The sequence below is a fragment of the Ixodes scapularis genome, unplaced genomic scaffold (assembly GCF_016920785.2).
Source record: "Ixodes scapularis isolate PalLabHiFi unplaced genomic scaffold, ASM1692078v2 PGA_scaffold5__190_contigs__length_132052651, whole genome shotgun sequence".
In the NCBI taxonomy this organism is placed as follows: Eukaryota; Metazoa; Arthropoda; class Arachnida; order Ixodida; family Ixodidae; genus Ixodes; species Ixodes scapularis.
The window spans coordinates 22,548,735-22,566,596 of NW_024609880.1; the positions used below are offsets into that span (position 1 = coordinate 22,548,735).

The window sequence follows — 17,862 nt, forward strand, 5'->3', positions numbered from 1 at the left end:
TTACTTCCCCTTTTTGCCAGATTCTTTCTGTGTCTGGCTCTTTCTGCGTGAGCGATCAGCGTGCCTGGAGCGTCCGTTGGCCCCTTGTATACCTGCGGGGGACGCGTCCCTTTTGGGGAGAACTGTCGGAAGGACCGTCGATACAATTCGCTTCTTTAAGTTTTTTTGTCGTGATTGTCTTACTGCTGACCGCTGTTGAGTGTGTAATGTTGCCTCTACTGAAGTACGTTGCGAGCCGCCTCTCTCCCTCTTCCCTTCCCCAAGCGGTGGTCCGAGATTTATGGTCTTTAATCGCGTTTCCCGTTTCGGCAGTACCGCGTAATCTTCTTCCTCGTAGCATTAGGAGAAGGATTCACGGCCTGTTTTCGTCCCGTTCTTTTGGTTCCTTTGGGGGATTGGCCCCGGCCTTTTTAGAGCTAATGGAACTGTCGAACGAACGCCAGAAGGTCGGGGCAGTGAGTCGTTTTGTGCTGTGTCCTTGCTTATCTCGGATCGGTCGGTCAACTGAGGCTCCTTCCGAATGATTCGCTTCCCTCCCCGTCCCCGTGTTTCGACGACCCTGCTTAGAGGCGTTCCAACTGAGCGACTACGTGGAACAGCACGGCGTACAATTTTCGAAATCAAGGTTCTAGAGGTTCTGGAATTAAAACTGTTCGTGTTCCATGAACTCTACAGCGGCCATGACAGACTTTCAACCGAGAGGCTCGTGCCAGTAGACCCGTTGCTCTGGGGCAGGGGCGGCGAGCGCGTCCGGAAGACTTACGCAAGACGCGACCAGGTTATGCTGGCCGCATCATCCGTGTGGCGCTGTAGCGTTCGATTTTGCACGTGCCTCGTTCAAATACAAGCAGGTGTCAGCATCTGTAGACGTGCGGTAACGAAACGTCTAAAAAAAAAAAAAAAAGGTAAAAAAAAGAGAACAGAATTATGCAGTTTGCGGCCGCAGCGTCTCATTAAACGTTCTTTTCATCTTTGCTTTCTTTCACAGCTTCAGCGAGCACGTATATTTCACTTTACATGATAGCGAAGCCGAAGCTACTGGCAAAAGCGCGTCCTCCTGAACGATGCTCGCACTGCGCGAGCGCGCGTGCTTGGCAAGGACGCTGAAAGCTCGCAGCTCGCTCTTGTAGCCTCTTCTACGCTGGCACTTAGAATGGAACCGAGTAGAAAACACTCTAGTGGGGAAGCGTATTGATGCATGTTCGAAACGCGAGCCAAATATTCTATTTTGCTCACCTGGAGCGCTTCTCAAAACTTGAGAGCTACAAGCCTATGTGGCGTTTTAGAGCACAGTTTTTAGGGGCCCGTTTCCGGCTTGAGCGGCGTCGGCGTCGCCGTCGACGTCGACGTAACCGCGAGGTCACGTGACCCCCCCCCCCCCCCCCCCGAGGTCACGTGACCCACCTAGGTCACGTAACCCCCCGAGGTCACGTGACCCCCAGAAGTCACGTGACCCCCTTGAGGTCACGTGACCCCCCTAAGGTCATGTGACCCCTTCAGGTCACGTGACCCCTAAAGGTCACGTGAGCCCCTGAGGTCACGTGACCTCAAGGAGTCACCTATCCCTCAGTACGCTTCCATCTTCCTCCTCAAGAGCCGCGCTCTAACCGGCGTTACAGGGAATTGTAAACGGCTTTCATTTTTTTATAGTTCTTACCCTAGACGTCAGGGTTACGATGATCAGTTTCGAACGACAAATTTGATGGTGCCTGTTTGAATCGGCGGTGACAAGTTTGATTGTGTACAATAGAAGCTTGGAGTCATCGCGTTCTTAAAACGCCGCCGTCGATCGAGGAAAGCAGATTTCATCCCAGTTTGGCTAATCTTGGTAAGCAGACCACACCGACGCTTTTTGTAGCCTACGTGGCCAGCAGTCACCACTAAGAAAAAAGAAATTGTCATAATCGAACCAGACGCCATGCAAGTCCCAGTGCAAGTGCGTGCAGCCCGCGCCGCAGCACGTTTACTTCTTCCTTCACAACACTTCTTCCCCTCTCTCGAGGAGTAGTGAAATATATAATAGTAGAAAAATTTTGCAGAAAACATGCACGGCAAAATGTTTGTTAGAACACAACAAAAAGACATATGCGAAAATGATGCACAGCCAAATGTTCATCCACTGCTTAGGGCGAAAACCGCACCACGGGCTTCCTCGCTCGTGTACCTCGACGAACTGGGGTCTGCTGATGTATCACCGTAGTCGAGGGTGTGGTGTCAGCAGCGTCCGGATTGACTGCGAGGTCAGTAGTTACACTGGACTGGGCGGGTTGGTGCATATAATCCCCAGAGTTCACAGCTGAATTTGTGCCCACATCCGGGGAGATTTCCGTCGTCGAGGGTGTGGTGTCAGCAGCGTTTGTGCCTACAGGAGGCTGGTCGACACTTGGTGTGCATGGACGAGCTGTTGATGGGAGTTTCGCGATATCAGAAAAACTGGGGGGTCTCGGTGCTACGCGGATGTGATCGTGGTGCCTTGTCCACACTCTGCCATCTGGCAGTTTCACCGTCGATGCAAATCTCTGGTCAGACTCTACAGTAGCCGGCACCCACCTAGGTCCGGGTCGGAAATTCCGAGCAAAGACTGGTGTTCCGGGCGGAATATCCGTGACCCTAGTGTATGGTCCATTTTTGCGCACGTCCTGCTGGAGCTGTTTTAGGTTCACTGTGGTCCGAAGATCGGGTCGCAGCAAGCTCAGCGCAATATTATTTTTGGCTTTTAATATTATTTTTAATCCGCGGCTTTATAAATCCAGCTAGGGCTATGCCCGCGTGGGTTCGAATCCCATCCTCGTCGCCAGTTGTCATAATCGAACCAGACGCCATGCAAGTCCCAGTGCAAGTGCGTGCAGCCCGCGCCGCAGCACGTTTACATCTTCCTTCACAACAGAAATAAGTAAAATGATTTATCCTGCCGATGGCTGCTGTTACCCGGCATGGTTCTGACCTAGTCACGTCCGGCTACACCTGGGTCATATCCAGAAAGTCGAGAGAAATTAAAGGAACGGCAGGGGCATTTTTCAGTAAACTCAATTTTATCGGCGGAAGTAAGAAGGATATCAGACTCTCAACTTCCCTGGACCCTCTACGTCAGGATCACGGGCGGGGGACTGGGGGGCTGGGTGAAGTCCGGCGCACATCAAAACCAAGTGCTCTAGTGTTTCGTTCTTATTATGGTAGGCGGCGCATAATGTGTCTGTCTCCTGAAGCTTAGACCTATACGTCCTCGTCCTCAGTACTCCCGTTCTTGCCTCAAACAGTAAAAGACTTCCCAGTGAATTGGCAAACACATTTTCCTTTATTGTGTCCTGTTTTTGTGACCTGTACATTGTTAGAGCTGATCTTTTCTGCATTCTTACCTCCCACATTTTTCTTTCTGCCTCTTTTTCTTCCTTCTTTACTGAAGTAGTCAGCTCAGCCCAATCACTAGTGTGAAGGTATTGAAATGTAAGCTTTCGGGTTCGGTTTGTCCATTTTCTGTCTAAACTTTTCATGTGTAAATACTTGAATACCTTCCGTGCCCACCGCGTATCATCAATTTCGGTCAACCTTTGTTCAAATTTCAGCTTACTAATAGCCTCTCTGGTCTTAAAAGACGACCATCCCGTGTCCCCCTGTTCTCCCTCATTTGGTGTCTTTCCATGTGCTCCCAGTGCCCAATATACCTACCCATCTTTGTCGAATCTCTAATCCTGATTGAACCTCTGATTTCATGCACAGTACCCCATTTCCAAAAGACAGTCCTGGTACCATCACTCCTTTCCACATACCTCTGACTACTTCATATCTATTAGAGCCCCATAGTGCCTTGAGCTTCATAATAGATGAGTTTCTTTTCCATTTTCTAATTATATTCTCCATGTGTTCCTCTGGATATTTCCTTCCCTCATTGAGCCAGACTCCCAGATATTTGTATTTTTTTTACATGGTCTATTACAATGTGTTGTCTCTAAGGTTCCCTCTTTTCGTCGTTATATGCAATAACTCCGGACTCGTCAATACTAAAACTCATGCCCAAGGTGTTCCCTTCCTCTCCACATATTCCAGCTAGTTCTTGTGACGTATCCTGGTTGTCTGCCATAAGTACTATGTCGTCCGCATACATCAGTCCTGGTATTACATTTCTCCCTCCTTTTATATAACTTACATCAAAACCTATACTCCGCGACAACTTTTCTTGGCAATGCAGTGGAAGGTACAGGCCCGCGTCCCCTCTCCCATTATGAGTGTACGCAGGCTCTCCTCCTCTCCCCGGAAATGGGGGAGGAGGAGAGCCTGCGTACACTCAAAATGGGAGAGGGGACGCGGGCCTGTACCTTCCACTGCATTGCCAAGAAAAGTTGTCGCGGAGTATAGATTGCTCTGCTCTAATTTATTTTTCACTTTACTGATATATATCATCAAGAGGAGAGGTGGCAGTGGACATCCCTGCCTGAGCCCTCTTTTTTATTGCTGCGGGTTGTGTAGTTTCTGCTTCCCATGTTATCATTACCTTATTGTCCGTGTACACCTGCTGAAGAAAGACTAAATTTGCATCTAAGTTACACTCCTTCAGCTGACCCCAGAGGTTTTCCTGGCTCACATTATCGTATACGCTCTCTCGATGTCCAAATGAGGTAACCATTGAGGAGTTTGGTTCTTCATTGCTATTTCTATACATTGCGTGGCTATGAAAAAGTTATCTTCCAGTCTTCTATCTGTTCGGAATCCGTTTTGGAGCTCACCCAGTATTTGCATATCTTCTGCCCATTCCTCCATTCTCCGCTTTACTATCTGCGTAGCTAATCTGTATAGAACTGAAGTTAGCGTTGTAGGGCGATACGACTTAACCTTGTCTTTGTTTCCTCTGCCTTCATTTACTAGTCTCATTGTACTTAGTGTCCAATCATTGGGCACCTCTCCTCCCATAATTATTAGATTTATCACGTGTCGAAATTTAAACTTGCTCGTCTTTCCTAGTGTCTTTATGAGCTCCATGGGTATGTCGTCTAGGCCTGTCGCTGTACCTGTTGGAGCCTTACTTTCTGCCTTGTTCCATTCTTTTGTGGCCGTCTCCATTGTTACGTAACTCTGCTCCTCCTCTGCACTGCTGCTGTCAGGGCTATCCACCGTCTCCCTCTGCTCAAGCTGGGAGAAAGCCTCTTGGATTGTCTGCCTAATATATTCCCGTCGCTCTTCCCCCTCTACTCTTCTGCACTCCTGCGTGGTCAGCGGGGAGTTAAGTTATTTAGTGAGCTCCAGACTCCGGACATCTGCGTTCGAGCGCGCAGGTTCGGAGCGTAACTTAACGACCGCACTTTTTTTTTTCTACCGAGGCGCTGTCTGACGCCTACTTTTAATGTTTCCGGTTCCGGCTTGCGCTTAAACATGGTTTCCGTCACGTCGAGAGTCGTTAAGTGTGTGTTCGACGACGACCGCGATGAAATAAGTGTGCGGAGACGGCGGCAACAGCAAGAGCTTGCATTTGTGCTGCACGCTGTTGGTGCCGCGATGAAAGGTACGCCGAACGTATTAAAGAGTGACGGCTGAAAGGCCGAATTCATTGGCTCGGCTGATCCTGAAATTGTGGTAAGGGACATGAAGAACTTCGACAAGCATTTGGAGGATGTATGCATACCTGTCTACACCAGCTTTTTTTTTTTTTTTTTTTTTTTTTTTTTTTTTTTTCTTTTTCTTTTTCTTACGATGATGAACGACCGAACGAGCTGCCAAGTAATCGCCGTCGAAGTATCCAATCAGGCGCGTGAATAGAACGCGAGACGCGTGAGACCACTGCGAGACTGGCCGCGAGAGAGGAAGCGTCGTCATCTTACCGAAAGCCGACCTGTTCGAGCACTCGCGCAGCACTTCCGACGACGGAGCTCGCTCCGCTACCGTGCACCGGAAATGTCGTTTAGTTTGGCTGGAGTGCACTCTGACCGCTGGAGCGCTCTCGAGCGCGTTAACTTAACGCGCCCAATAAGTGTTGCATTTGGCTCAGTGGAGACAAAAGGATCCAGCTTTAGGTCTACCCCTTAAAGTTGTGACGTCCCCTCTCGTCTCCTCTCCCTCGACTTCTCGGTGCATTGTTGAGAAGTGAGTCCTTATTGGTTCTTGGCTGCGGTCGACTGCGTTTCAAGCACGGTGTAAGATAGGTAAGGACACGCAGCATGGCGAACGCTGCAATCGAAAGGTCCTCTTCGCGCGCGCGCGACTATCTTCAGCCGACAGCGTCTCCGCCGTCCAGACGGCACCACGGAGGAAAAAAAAAAGAAACAACACAAAAAAGTGTCCGCGCGCTCTTCCCGCTTGGAGCGTCTGATCTGACCTTGACAGACGCTGGCTCGAACAGCGCGCCAGAGATCTCTCCGCTTTAACGCGATCATAAAACTTGTTATTACCGTCGTTGGGGCACGGAACTAGGATCAGTGACGAAGCAGTGGCGCCCCTGAAAACGACTTGAAAAGAGAAACCGGGCCCGTGACAGGCTGCTATTTGAAGCATACCGAGGATTCATCTGGTGGGGCCGCTTGCAACCAAGGTGAGGAGAGATCGAGAAATTGAATACAGCAGTTTACAGGAAGTTCATGGGTGAAGGAAAGTCCAGGGCAGCTTTGGTCAAAGCTGCGCATGACTACTTCTTCCTGTAAACTTCCTGTAAACCGCTGTATTCGGTTTCTCGATCTCTCCTTAAGGTTCACAAGCACACGCGTATGCTGGATGTATCAAGCTAGATCCTGTGAGGAGAGGACTGGCAGCTGCGGCGCGCCGTGGTTTCAACGCAGCCGTGCGTGCAAGCTTTGCGAGAGCGTGTTACGCGACGTTCTGCGTCCGCCTTTCCGCAACTGAATGCACCGCACTCAAACTCAAATGCGGGCAGGAGCATTCCAGTCAAGATGTCCATTTTGGTATGTATGATTATCGAAACACTCTGTGAATGGCTGCTCTGAGCCGACCGGCCGGTCCGATCGGTTTCGCCTCCCGCGACGAGTACACTGCCAAAGAAACCCGGCCGGCCTCGTCTCCGTTTGGGCAATCCAAGTTTCGCTCTTCCGCGTGTCGTCTTCATCGCGCTCGCGATCGAAACTTGACAACTTTTCAATTCCGTCTTGGGCCGCGAGGACAGCGCACATCCGAGAAAAAATGGAGCGCACTCTTATTTCTCGATACGTTCGTCTTCGCTTCTCCGTTTGAGGGAACTACGTCGGTGTTAGGACGCGTCCTCTTTCTCGCCTCACCAGCGAAGGCGGGCGTCGATATAAGGGGTCGGCTTCCCCGCTAGGAAGGAGATGATGCGGCGAAGCACGCTCTGCAGAAGGGCCCGACGTGTCTCGCCTCTGGGCCGGAAGAAATCACGTCTACAGCTGAGATTGACTTCCCGTTCGCCCGGATCCTGTCGCGTGCACCGTGGCACAACAGCGGCTCTTCATTTCGTTGGCTGTCGAAGAAATTTGAGCCCGCTGGGCCGTCGATCTTTGGGTCGCCGGTTCGTAACCTTGCGAAGCGCTGGCTCGAAGCGAGTCGACAAAATGACGATTACGTCGGCGTCTATTGGGCGCTCGAGTATCATCTCGGAACGATCTGAGGGGAACCGGCTTTTAGAACGCAGTTTTATTTGTAGCACAAACATTACAAAACAAAACGAACCGGCATAAGCCTCGAGGGCTCGTGTACCTGGCTCGGCAGGTGACGAAATCAGATAGATTAAATATTTAAGATCATAAATTGAAAGCATTCATTTCATTCAATCATTCATTTGTCTATATCCTGTGCTCATGAACATCTTGACGCCTTGATAATGATGCACGACAAAATGTTCACAGGTTAGGTACAAAAGTCTTAGAAGCTACGAAATTTTTGTAACTATATACACTCTATAGCCATGATTCTGCGTTTTTGGAGATTATTTTTTAGGAAAATCAGAAAATATTTTTCGGAGTTTATTTATTTATTTCCGAAAGTCGGAGTTTTTTTGGAGCATTCGTTTATGACACTCCAAATTCGGTTTTTTAGGGGTGTTTAGCATTCCAGGGTATTCAACTTCGAATAGGATAATGTTTGAGAGCAGCAATAAAGGACAGTGTATCTGCAAAACAATTTTGTTCAGTCAATATCTCGAATATTTCTGGCAAAAACAAATGCTTGTTACAACTTGTAATGCACGAAATCACATAACGGGCTTAGGCTTTCATTGGCTAGCCAATATTGCGAACATATGTGATGAAACAAATCTATTTACTACTTGTTGTAACTAGATTTTGTTTATTTTTTCGGCGCTTGTCTGCGGCTTTGAACCAACTGGCCCAAACTGCCACACTGACGCAACTGACTGAATCTCGAATTTCTGTCGTCAACGAGGATGGCAGGGGAACCCGTGCAAAGGTTCAGTCTGTGACAAAAGAAAGCCACAGGAGGGTGACTGAAGGTCTTAGAAAGAAGGGTATTTAGGAGGAAGGCCCCCACCTGAACTGGCTACGTATTCAACCTTAGTTCGTCCATGGTCTTAAAGGCCTGCCTTCTCTGGTAAGGGTTAGAGGACACACTTTCTTAGGCTCTTTAGAAAGAGCAAAGTGGAACGTAGGAACTTGGAAAGAATAAAAAGTGGACAAAGAAAGTGTCTTTGAGTCCCGGAAGAATCTTATTCTTTTGCAACTGAGTTTCTGAATTCAGAGCTTTTTTGGATAAATCAAAATTCGGAATATTCTTACCGGCGAGTGTTTTTCGGATTTTATCGGATTTACCTGAAATCGCAGAACCCTATCTATATCACACACATTCTCTGCAACATCAATGTGTATTTACCTATACTGAAAAGAGACACACACCAAAAACATCTTAGCTCATTGTAACCTCAATGAAAAAAAGAAATTGTGCAATTTATAGTTGGATTTTATTCCTCCGAATCCTGTATTGCTCTCTTAAGCTTTTGCCTCGATGTTATAAGCAGCAATGATTCTGGTAGGCAGTGAAAAAGCATGAGGCATATAATACCTCTTTTGTGCTCACTAAAAAGAAGAGATGGCCTCATTGCCTGCTGTTGAATATAAGGTGCTTTAAAATTGGAATTCCATAAATGTTGCATCACGTTGGTTTCCCTAAAAATCCCTTCAAAAGATGGTGGTGAAGTTCCTAAAATATACATACACTCAAGCCATCTTGCATTTCAAATGCGGCACTTTTAAAATACTTTTCAGCAACAAATTCACCTTGCGTGCCAAAACTTGGTTGCTTGTATGCCAAAATATTATTTGGTGTGCCAAATGGCATTTTGGCGGATCGGACAAAAAGGTACTCGCCATCTTTGGTTTTCTGCCCGATCTTTATTTTTAACTATTCCAGCCGTGAATTATGTACTCCTTCAGTTTTACGTTGTGGGCAGTGCTCTATGAACATGGCCCTTTTCTCTTGGACATGTTCATGGGTTCATCTGTGATTTAACCACTACAGACAGTGAAAACACTGCCCATTTCTGGCGTTTTTCACGTTTCTAGGCACATAAGTGTCACGCATCCTAAGACCGTCAACTTCTATTTTTTTTTACCGTGTGTGTAGCTCGACCACTACAGGTGTCCCCCACTCTTTGAGAGGATTTACTTTGGATTCGATGAATCATTATTACACCACCTCATCGCACCAAATTTTCCTCGAGTAAATGCTCAAATTCGAACTCTCTTTTGTACTTCAGCTCTGGAGGGGAGTTTGATAGCCAACTATGTTAATGCTCGGGATAAAGAATTGTGCATCAGCTCGCCCAGCTACGCACCTTGCCATGGTAATGCTTCGTGACTTGTCACCATGTGTGGTGACAATGCTGCTGCAGAGTTGGCAACCACACAAAAGTACCATTCAATGGTGGTACCACTCATAGCTAAAATTAGTTAAGTAAAACACTGCATTGAGTCAAGTTTATGACTGGCATCATATAAGGAAATGAGACCAAAATTTGGTTGGCCATGTCATTGGCACGAATTTGTAGCATTGTACATGTATAATCTACATGCTTTTTTTAACAGCATTTTACTTGAATGACAAAATAAAAGGCATACCCAAAGACCGACACAGAAAAGAAATCAGATAGGGATGTATGAGGCTTGTGATAGGGATGCAACGTGGCTGAAATGTTACAAACATTTCACACAGGCAGATGACCGAAGTCAATGTTGCTAGCCTGCTGCTAGTGAAAACCCTCGCATTTGCCATTTTTAAAGTCTCTTACAATTCTTATAAAATTCCGGTACTCGTCAGATCAGACCTTCCAGTCACTGCTGTGTTCAAAAAGTACAAAAATACCCTCAAATTTTCTGCTAAGCTTTCAAGCCAGTCAAAGTGTATCCTGAAAAACTAATAAGTTCATGAAATAGGGGGGGAGGGAAGGGGGAGGAGAAGGGATGGTGGGTTGCTTTATTAGGAGTTTGGTTTCTTGGGAAAAAAACAGAGTGCATTTCTGCGGTGCTTCACAGCAGAGAATGTGGAAATTTGATATCACTCCTATGTCTCTTTTATGACGGCCATTTTCTGCCGACTAAATGAAGACAAACTTCTTTCCCTCATTCAATCTTTGGTCATAGCAGAATGAGCTAACCTTGCTTTTCTGTCCCTACCCCAAGCAGCACGGCGATACTTGGCCAGTGTTGTGCCAGTGTCGGCCGAAAATCGGCCCCAATATCGGTGAATATGTGGATTTGCACCACATTCTTACATCGGGCAGGTATTGGTGTACCACTGTTTCGCCACCGGCCTAGTATCGGCGGGATATCGTGCGAGTACTGCCCAGATCGGACTGTCGGCCAGGAATCTGACAAATGCTAAATCTGAGCCTGCTCTGTATCAGACAGTCTTCGCCTATGCACCCGCTTTGTATCGGCAATATCGGCAGTATTGGATTGCGCATTTATACCTGATATAGGGTGTGCTTCGTACACATACATGGACAAACAGAATTGTTTTCGATCGCCCCTAGAAGTTTAATAAACCACTATCATTACACACAGCTTGTTCTTGACACATTTACAAAAATGATACTTCTCTGAGGAACAGAAAGCAAATTATTGAATAGAATTTCACTGTTTTCATGCCAAGCAAAATTTATACATCAAACGCGAAGAACCGTGGAGATGAGAGGGTTTTAGGAGACTGTTCTGATGACTCCAATAACAATACTCAATACTCCGCCGCTGCCTTTGCGCATACATTGTATTGTCTAGGGGGGTATCAAAGGTATCAGATTGATATGCTAAAACCCTCTATTGAGACGGATGCAGGGCTACTATCAGAAGCATGCTTGCCTGGCACTTACGAATAAAACAGTGATATTGTGTAATATGTGACAGATGCATAATCTGATTGGGTCAGCACGGAGCAATGCAAACACAATGTCGAGAAAGAAGACGGTCTCCGACATTCAGTGAAAGTCTCACTTTTGCCAATAAGCAGTTCTTTGTCGAAGTGCATCCAACAAACACGGCACAATATTTCCATGGACTCCGATGAAGAAAACGGCTATTGCCGAAAAGTTGGCATAGACGTATTCCGGCTGTTTACGACAAAAAACTACGGCCTCAACTGCAACGTACGAAAATCAGCAGAAGTCTGAAGAGCAGTTTTTGGAAACCGGACCTACATGGCCCCCTGCCGATCACCATAACTTGGCAAACGGCGAAGACTACGGCTTCAGTGAGCCCATCAGCGCACCAGAGCGAGTCGCGTGACAAATTTTCGTCCAAGCATTTTTTTTCCTACGTAGATCGGTCACACGTGAAACGGCCGTCGCATTCGCTTACAGCCGTACGAAGTCACAAAAGAAGGTGGGGAGGCCTAACAGAAGACGTGGTCAAAGGGACATGGACAGTGCAGCTAACCCCCCTCCACATTTTTGTCTGTCTGTCTCGGGCTAAAAATAAGCAAAATCTGTTTTGCTTAATTTTTTTTTTCTTTTAAAGTGGGTTTTGAGACAGTCAAGAAATAGAAATACCTTGCCGGCATAGCCGATTCACAGAGGACACTCTCGACACTCGACCAAAAACGGCGACGTATATGGTATGTCAGGATGGTGTTGGGGGGCACGACCCATCTGATACTTTACAGATATTGACTGGATCAAAATAGAATTGGCGCAGTCTTTCCGATTGATGTCAATATTGGTGCAATACTGTGTGCTGCCTGGGTGGCTTTACACTGTTCTCTTTTTTCAAACATCTCATTAGCACGACAACTACGCCTAGCCCCAGTAGGTGGCCGCTTCCGTTTGCCGACATTCAGTCTGCTCCTATTGTAGACCGTTTTCGAAAATGTGCACTCTTTCAGAAGCCGTGGAATCTCTGCACAGTGGTGTAGGCAAGCACAAACTCCTTGCTAATAATGCTTGCATTTGGGGCAAGTTGGAGTGACATTATGAGGTATACTGTGCTGCCAAGTTACACAGAACTAACACAGATGATAAGACGATATGGTAGACAGAAAAGAATACGATGGACATGTGAAAGTGCAGAATAACAACTGTTTATTGTCCATTTCTTCATCTTCCTTCTCTGTATTCGAGTTTTGAAAAATGAAGATTTGCCGATAATTCTTAGAATTAAAGACTGGATGATTAGTGTCATCGCAAGCAATTGTAAACACCGGTGATTTTCAGATAATGGAGAACCTCCAAAGTTTTGGAAGACGAATATGTATTTGAAAGGTCGTGGAAATAACCGGGATGATGAATGTCTTTGCTGGCATTTGTTGACATTTGATCTCTGTGGTGTGTGTATGTATGCTGTGGGTACCCTGAAGAGCCGATGTTTGCCCTGTTATGCTGCGAGACCTTCAAGTAATTCAATTTCTTTTTGCTTCAAAGCTATTGAGGGTTCCATTATGCTTGTTTCATGCCTTCCTGAAGCCATGTGAAAAGCCTCCATGATTTCACGCCTGATCCTGTCTCGTGATCGATAGCATGTTACACTAAAACAGCACAAATATGCACATGCATATTTGTGCTTACTTAGACTCTCGTTTAGGCATCTCCCCATTTGTCCTTTGTATTATTTTCCACACGTCTATTTTGTATCCCACTCCTTCGATACATTCAACTAACAATTGGATCCGTGTTTCATCCTACACTATGCTTGATCTTTTGTGTTATTTTCCACTTGGTTCACCCTCTTGCATAATCCTTCTAGCTTAAAAGAAGTGGATAAGGCCACTCTGACTTGGTGTTTTTCAGTGATCTATTTCATCCGGTGCAAAAAATGATGAATGTATAGCAGTACAACTGGTGTCTTGTCTAGGTGCATTCTTCTCCTTGTTTTGCCTTTTCCTGTGGATATATGTATTCATTTTTCTGCTATCGCCAATATTAGGGACTCTGAATAGTTCCTTGTTTTTAGTCGGTTTATCGGTTCATAGGCCTTCTGACACTCTGCGGGAACAGGACTTTCTTATGGCTTGCCAGACACATCCTGAGGCGATGCTCTTCTTTTCTAACTTGGAGTGCCTGGTATCGTACGGCACTATTCCTTTCTCCACTCTCGTCTTGTAGATCCAGCATGTGTGTCTATCCCCAAATGTCATGTTCTTTATGACCTTTGTGCACACCATGTTTGTCATTTCGTTTAACAGAAAACATATAAAAAAATCACGCACGTATCTGAAATGCCTTACAATTCCCTATTCCCGAAAAAAAAAACTGCTGGAATTTTCTATTGCCTCTTGCAAGGTAAATGTAACATAAGGCTGGTGCTATGCAACTATGGATGAACCTATGCAGATGCCTTCTTTCTGCGAGTGTACTTTTCCTTCAAACATGATCTGTAAAGAGCATAAATAGGTTCGTATTGGACCAGGGGCTCCGGAACTGGGTGAGGGGGGGAACGGGGGGGGGGGTAATGGGGGCAGTGGGGGCATGCCCCCCCACTCAACGCTGTTCCGACCGCACCGCACCATGGCAATATGTGCTATATCCTGCTTGCACAACATTTTGCCGTGAGAAAAATGTGGTTTATTAACCATTTTATATTTGCCTGCTCTGCCGTACACATGACTGCTATCGCAGCGCGTTCACTGTCGAAGACACAATGAGTTGACAACTCTTTCCAAGCATTGGCTTTCGTTCCGTTCTGCAAAAATCAATTCTCATACTGTGTTTTTTTGTTTTGTTTTTCTAGTTGATGCGTAAAACAATTTATGTCACAACCGTCATTTCATCCCGTTGTGAGCGTAAATTTTTCTCAATCGTCCACTGTACGCTGTAAAATCTTTTTTTTTTTTAATGCGCTACCAATGTTTTACTTCCGTGACTGGTGTGAGAATGTCGGAGCGCTCTGCACCCGGCAGTTGTGATCGCCTGAAAAGGATCCTGAGTAGCTCTGGCGGCAAGGATGGGGCACTCTGCTGAATCAATATTAGGGGAGAGAGGCGACCACCCGAATTCATTATGAGATAGATCACGAGACAGGACCAAGCGCAAAATCATGAAGGCTTTTCACATGGCTTCAGGAAGGCTCGGAACGAGCGTAATTGAACCCTTAATAGCTTTGAACCAAAAAAGAATAGAATTACTTAAAGGGTCCCACAGCCCAACAGGGCAAACATTGACTCCAGGGCACCCGCAGCATAGACACACACACCATAGAGATCAAATGTCTACAAATGCCAGGAAAGACATTCATCATCCCGGTTATTTCCACTACTTTTCAGGTGCATGTTTGTCTTCCAAAACACTGGAATTTCTTTGTTATCTGAAAATCACCGGTGTATACAATTTCCTGCAATGGCATTGATTATCCAGTTTTAATTCTAAGAATTATCAGGCATATCTTCATCTTTAAAAAATATAGAGGAGGAAGATGAAGGAACGGAAGATAAAGAGTTGTATGTCTACCCTTCCACATGTACGTTGTGTTCCTTTCTGTCTACCATATCGTCTTATAGTTAATCTGTTAGTTCTGTGTAACTTGGCAGCAGAGTATACCTCATAACAGAACTTCTTGCATTTACCTTGGCTGCACGAGCCATCGTGCAGCGAAAGCAAAAGTAGACTGTGGCGATTCCTGAGGGTGCTTCCAGTGGCCAAGTGTTGCCGGGACCCGTCTTGGTAGTAAAAGACCGCTCCTCCTTCTTTCACAGTACAAGGCTGTCGGGAGGGTGCTCTTCGAGCAGGTCTGCAGAGTGATCAACCTCCTGGAAGTGGACTACTTTGGACTGGAGTATGCAGATTCCACCGGCACAAAGGTCACTTTTTCTCGTCATTGTCTCACACTTTCTAAATGCTTGCTCGTAAAAATGAATGGAAGAAAACTAGCCTATCGGTAACATGACAGGTATGCTCAAGTTGAGGCCACTGTGGAGGTGAATGGCCGGTGGAACCGCTGGATAGATGAATATGGCCGGCGTTTTTAGGTTGACTCAGTTGAGCAACTCGGGCGGAGGAGGGCACCCCCGTCTCCCCTCGAACCCGTCGCCTGTCATTTGTTGCGCCATCTAGAGGCTGGGTTTCAAAACTATTCTTTGGTGACGCTATGGTGAAGCGCCATCTAGATGCTGTGCATCAAAATCTGCGTAACCGTAGTAGTTACCGTAGCAGCCGTCCTGCCAGGAAACGGTGGCGCATCAAACGACGAAAGGCGGGCCTTGGGGGGAGAGGAGGAGTACTGCTTGTGCAAGCGGTGTCTATGGGTAGGTTCATAGCCGAGTTGATCTAGTAACCTTGAATATGGCCAAACCCTCTTGATTTGGGCGTAATTTGTGCAACCTAGCCATTGTTTCTACTCGTTGCCATCTGACCAATGTCCCACAAAGCGCATGCAGTGATTGACGGATGGGGGAAGCAGTAGTTGCACGATTAGTGTCGTAGAGAACTTTCTTGGGATTATGTTAGATGGCATTGATTGTACAGAGCACCTGGCACACTCTTTCATTTACAGTCACGGTACTTGCTTGTTCTAGTGCCTCTATTACAAATTTTTCTGAGATTAGAGCTTTCTTGGAGATCCCAGTAGTGCCCATGCATCTATATTCCAAAAAGGCATTTCAGGCAGAAATAATAAAAGATTATGCACATTAACAAAGTGAAACATGGTTTTATCTGCAGCTCTATTTGATTTATGGCTCTTCACAAGTTTTTGGCATTAGTAATGTTAAGGTTATGTATGTGCAGGAGAGGCTGTACTTAATTGTGTTTTCTTCAGCTACATTCTGGTTTTGTTGGGTCACTCTGTTCTAAAGCTTGAGTAAGGATTAGAATTGCTATGCCACCTCATCTCATTACCAAAATATTTTTAAAATTTTCCTAAATTGAAGTTTTAAAAAATTTTAACATTATAAAAGTCTTACGCATAACCTGCAAGAAAGTCGCATTTTGAATGGGTGTCTCAATCACAAAATACAGGTATTCCTTTTGCAAGTATGTACAGTGGTTCACTTTTGTTGCACATTTCATGTGCAACAAAATTGGACATGTGCAACAAAATTGGACAATTTTTAATCATGTGCAACATTTTAATAAATTTGTATTTGACTTGACCTCGCTGCACTCAAAAGGACAAGTTGGCCGAAATTGTGCTACACTCTCCCAAAGAAAGCTCATTAGTTTGTATAAACAGATAATTTTATAGAGGAATTGGCACTCTGGATTGGCAAACCAGTCAATATCTGCTTTTAGTGGGCAAAGCGGTAACCCAACAGCAATCTGGGTTGTCGTCTGTAAGTTCTGCCCTAACAGCAGTTCACACACCTTTCGTTGTGCCCTCTAAGTGTTTCATGGCGTCACTAAACAGGAACAAACACCAGTCAAACCATTCTTTTTGCATGTGCATAATAAGGTTCTGTTTGAAAGAAATGTGGGGACAGCAAATGGTTCTCATTTCCTTTACGCTTTTGGTGCTGGATTGCTTTGTTACGTCTCATTGCGTTTCCGTTATTTTGCTTAATGCTGTGAACATTTGATTGTGTTACTTGTCATTGAAATGTCGGGAACCTAGAATTATTTTGTTGATGAAGCTTGAAAATGTATATTTACTAAACCAATACATAGTACTTTTGGATTCTCGGGTGCCTGGAGTAAATCTATTGTAGTCGAGGGGCCTGCTTGTACTGGCAGGTAACCTTTTTCTTTCTTGTGCGCCTGAAAATGCCATGACTGCCAAAATTGCTGACTTTCTGTGCATTTTCTTTTCTCTTGTTTTTAATCTTGCTCACATGCTTTTCAAGATTGATTAACTTGACACAATATTTTTCTTGCCAAGAGGTGTAAGGAGTTGCCACCTGCATAAATAAAATGGTTGGCGCAAAGCATGTTATCTTATCTTAATAAAATACAAATTTTTGTGTCTCGCATAAAATCAGTGAATAGTGCAAATTGAGCCCTAAAATGGTACTACAGGCGGCTGATTTCTCATTCATAATATCAGGCTTACATGAAGCCTGCCAACTTTAGGCCATTAGCACGAATGGTAACAACCAAAAAAACAATTTGACTCCACATATTGAAAGCCTACGTGATAATAGCTGTCTGAAATTTATTGTGACCTTTTTATTCTAGCTGTAGAGGTGCTATTTAGACAGTGCAGTATGTTTTCTAATGTGGCATATTAATGTGTATCATGTAGTATTGATTAGGCATCTGCATATTGCTAGTACTAATACCTTCTCCTAACTGCTACAAAATTATCTTAATGCTGCTCCAGAGCTGCTGCAAAATGGGAAATATTGTCTTACAGAAGTGCCCTAAAACAAGGTTTTTTTCTGTTATAAAAATTTCCCTAAAGCTAAATTTACTGGATAGACCACCAATGTTAACCGGTTTCTTGCATGGCTCAGGATACGGTTAGCCCAAATGTGGGGGTTGGGTTTTCGCTCACATTTTGCTTGTGCAGGTTAGTACTTAGCACGATGCATTACAACCTACTA

The 17,862-nt window shown here is 45.5% G+C and overlaps 1 protein-coding gene across 1 annotated transcript in view; it reads left to right on the plus strand.

The window, feature by feature from the left end:
* The window catches only part of LOC8041800 (FERM, ARHGEF and pleckstrin domain-containing protein 2), a 185,712-nt gene that overhangs the window by 54,468 nt on the left and 113,382 nt on the right, over window positions 1-17,862 (plus strand). Inside the window, exon 3 of the mRNA XM_029986602.3 lies at window positions 15,082-15,186. Within this exon, the coding sequence (XP_029842462.2) occupies window positions 15,082-15,186 (105 nt within the window). The remainder of the gene's footprint in view (window positions 1-15,081; window positions 15,187-17,862) is intronic.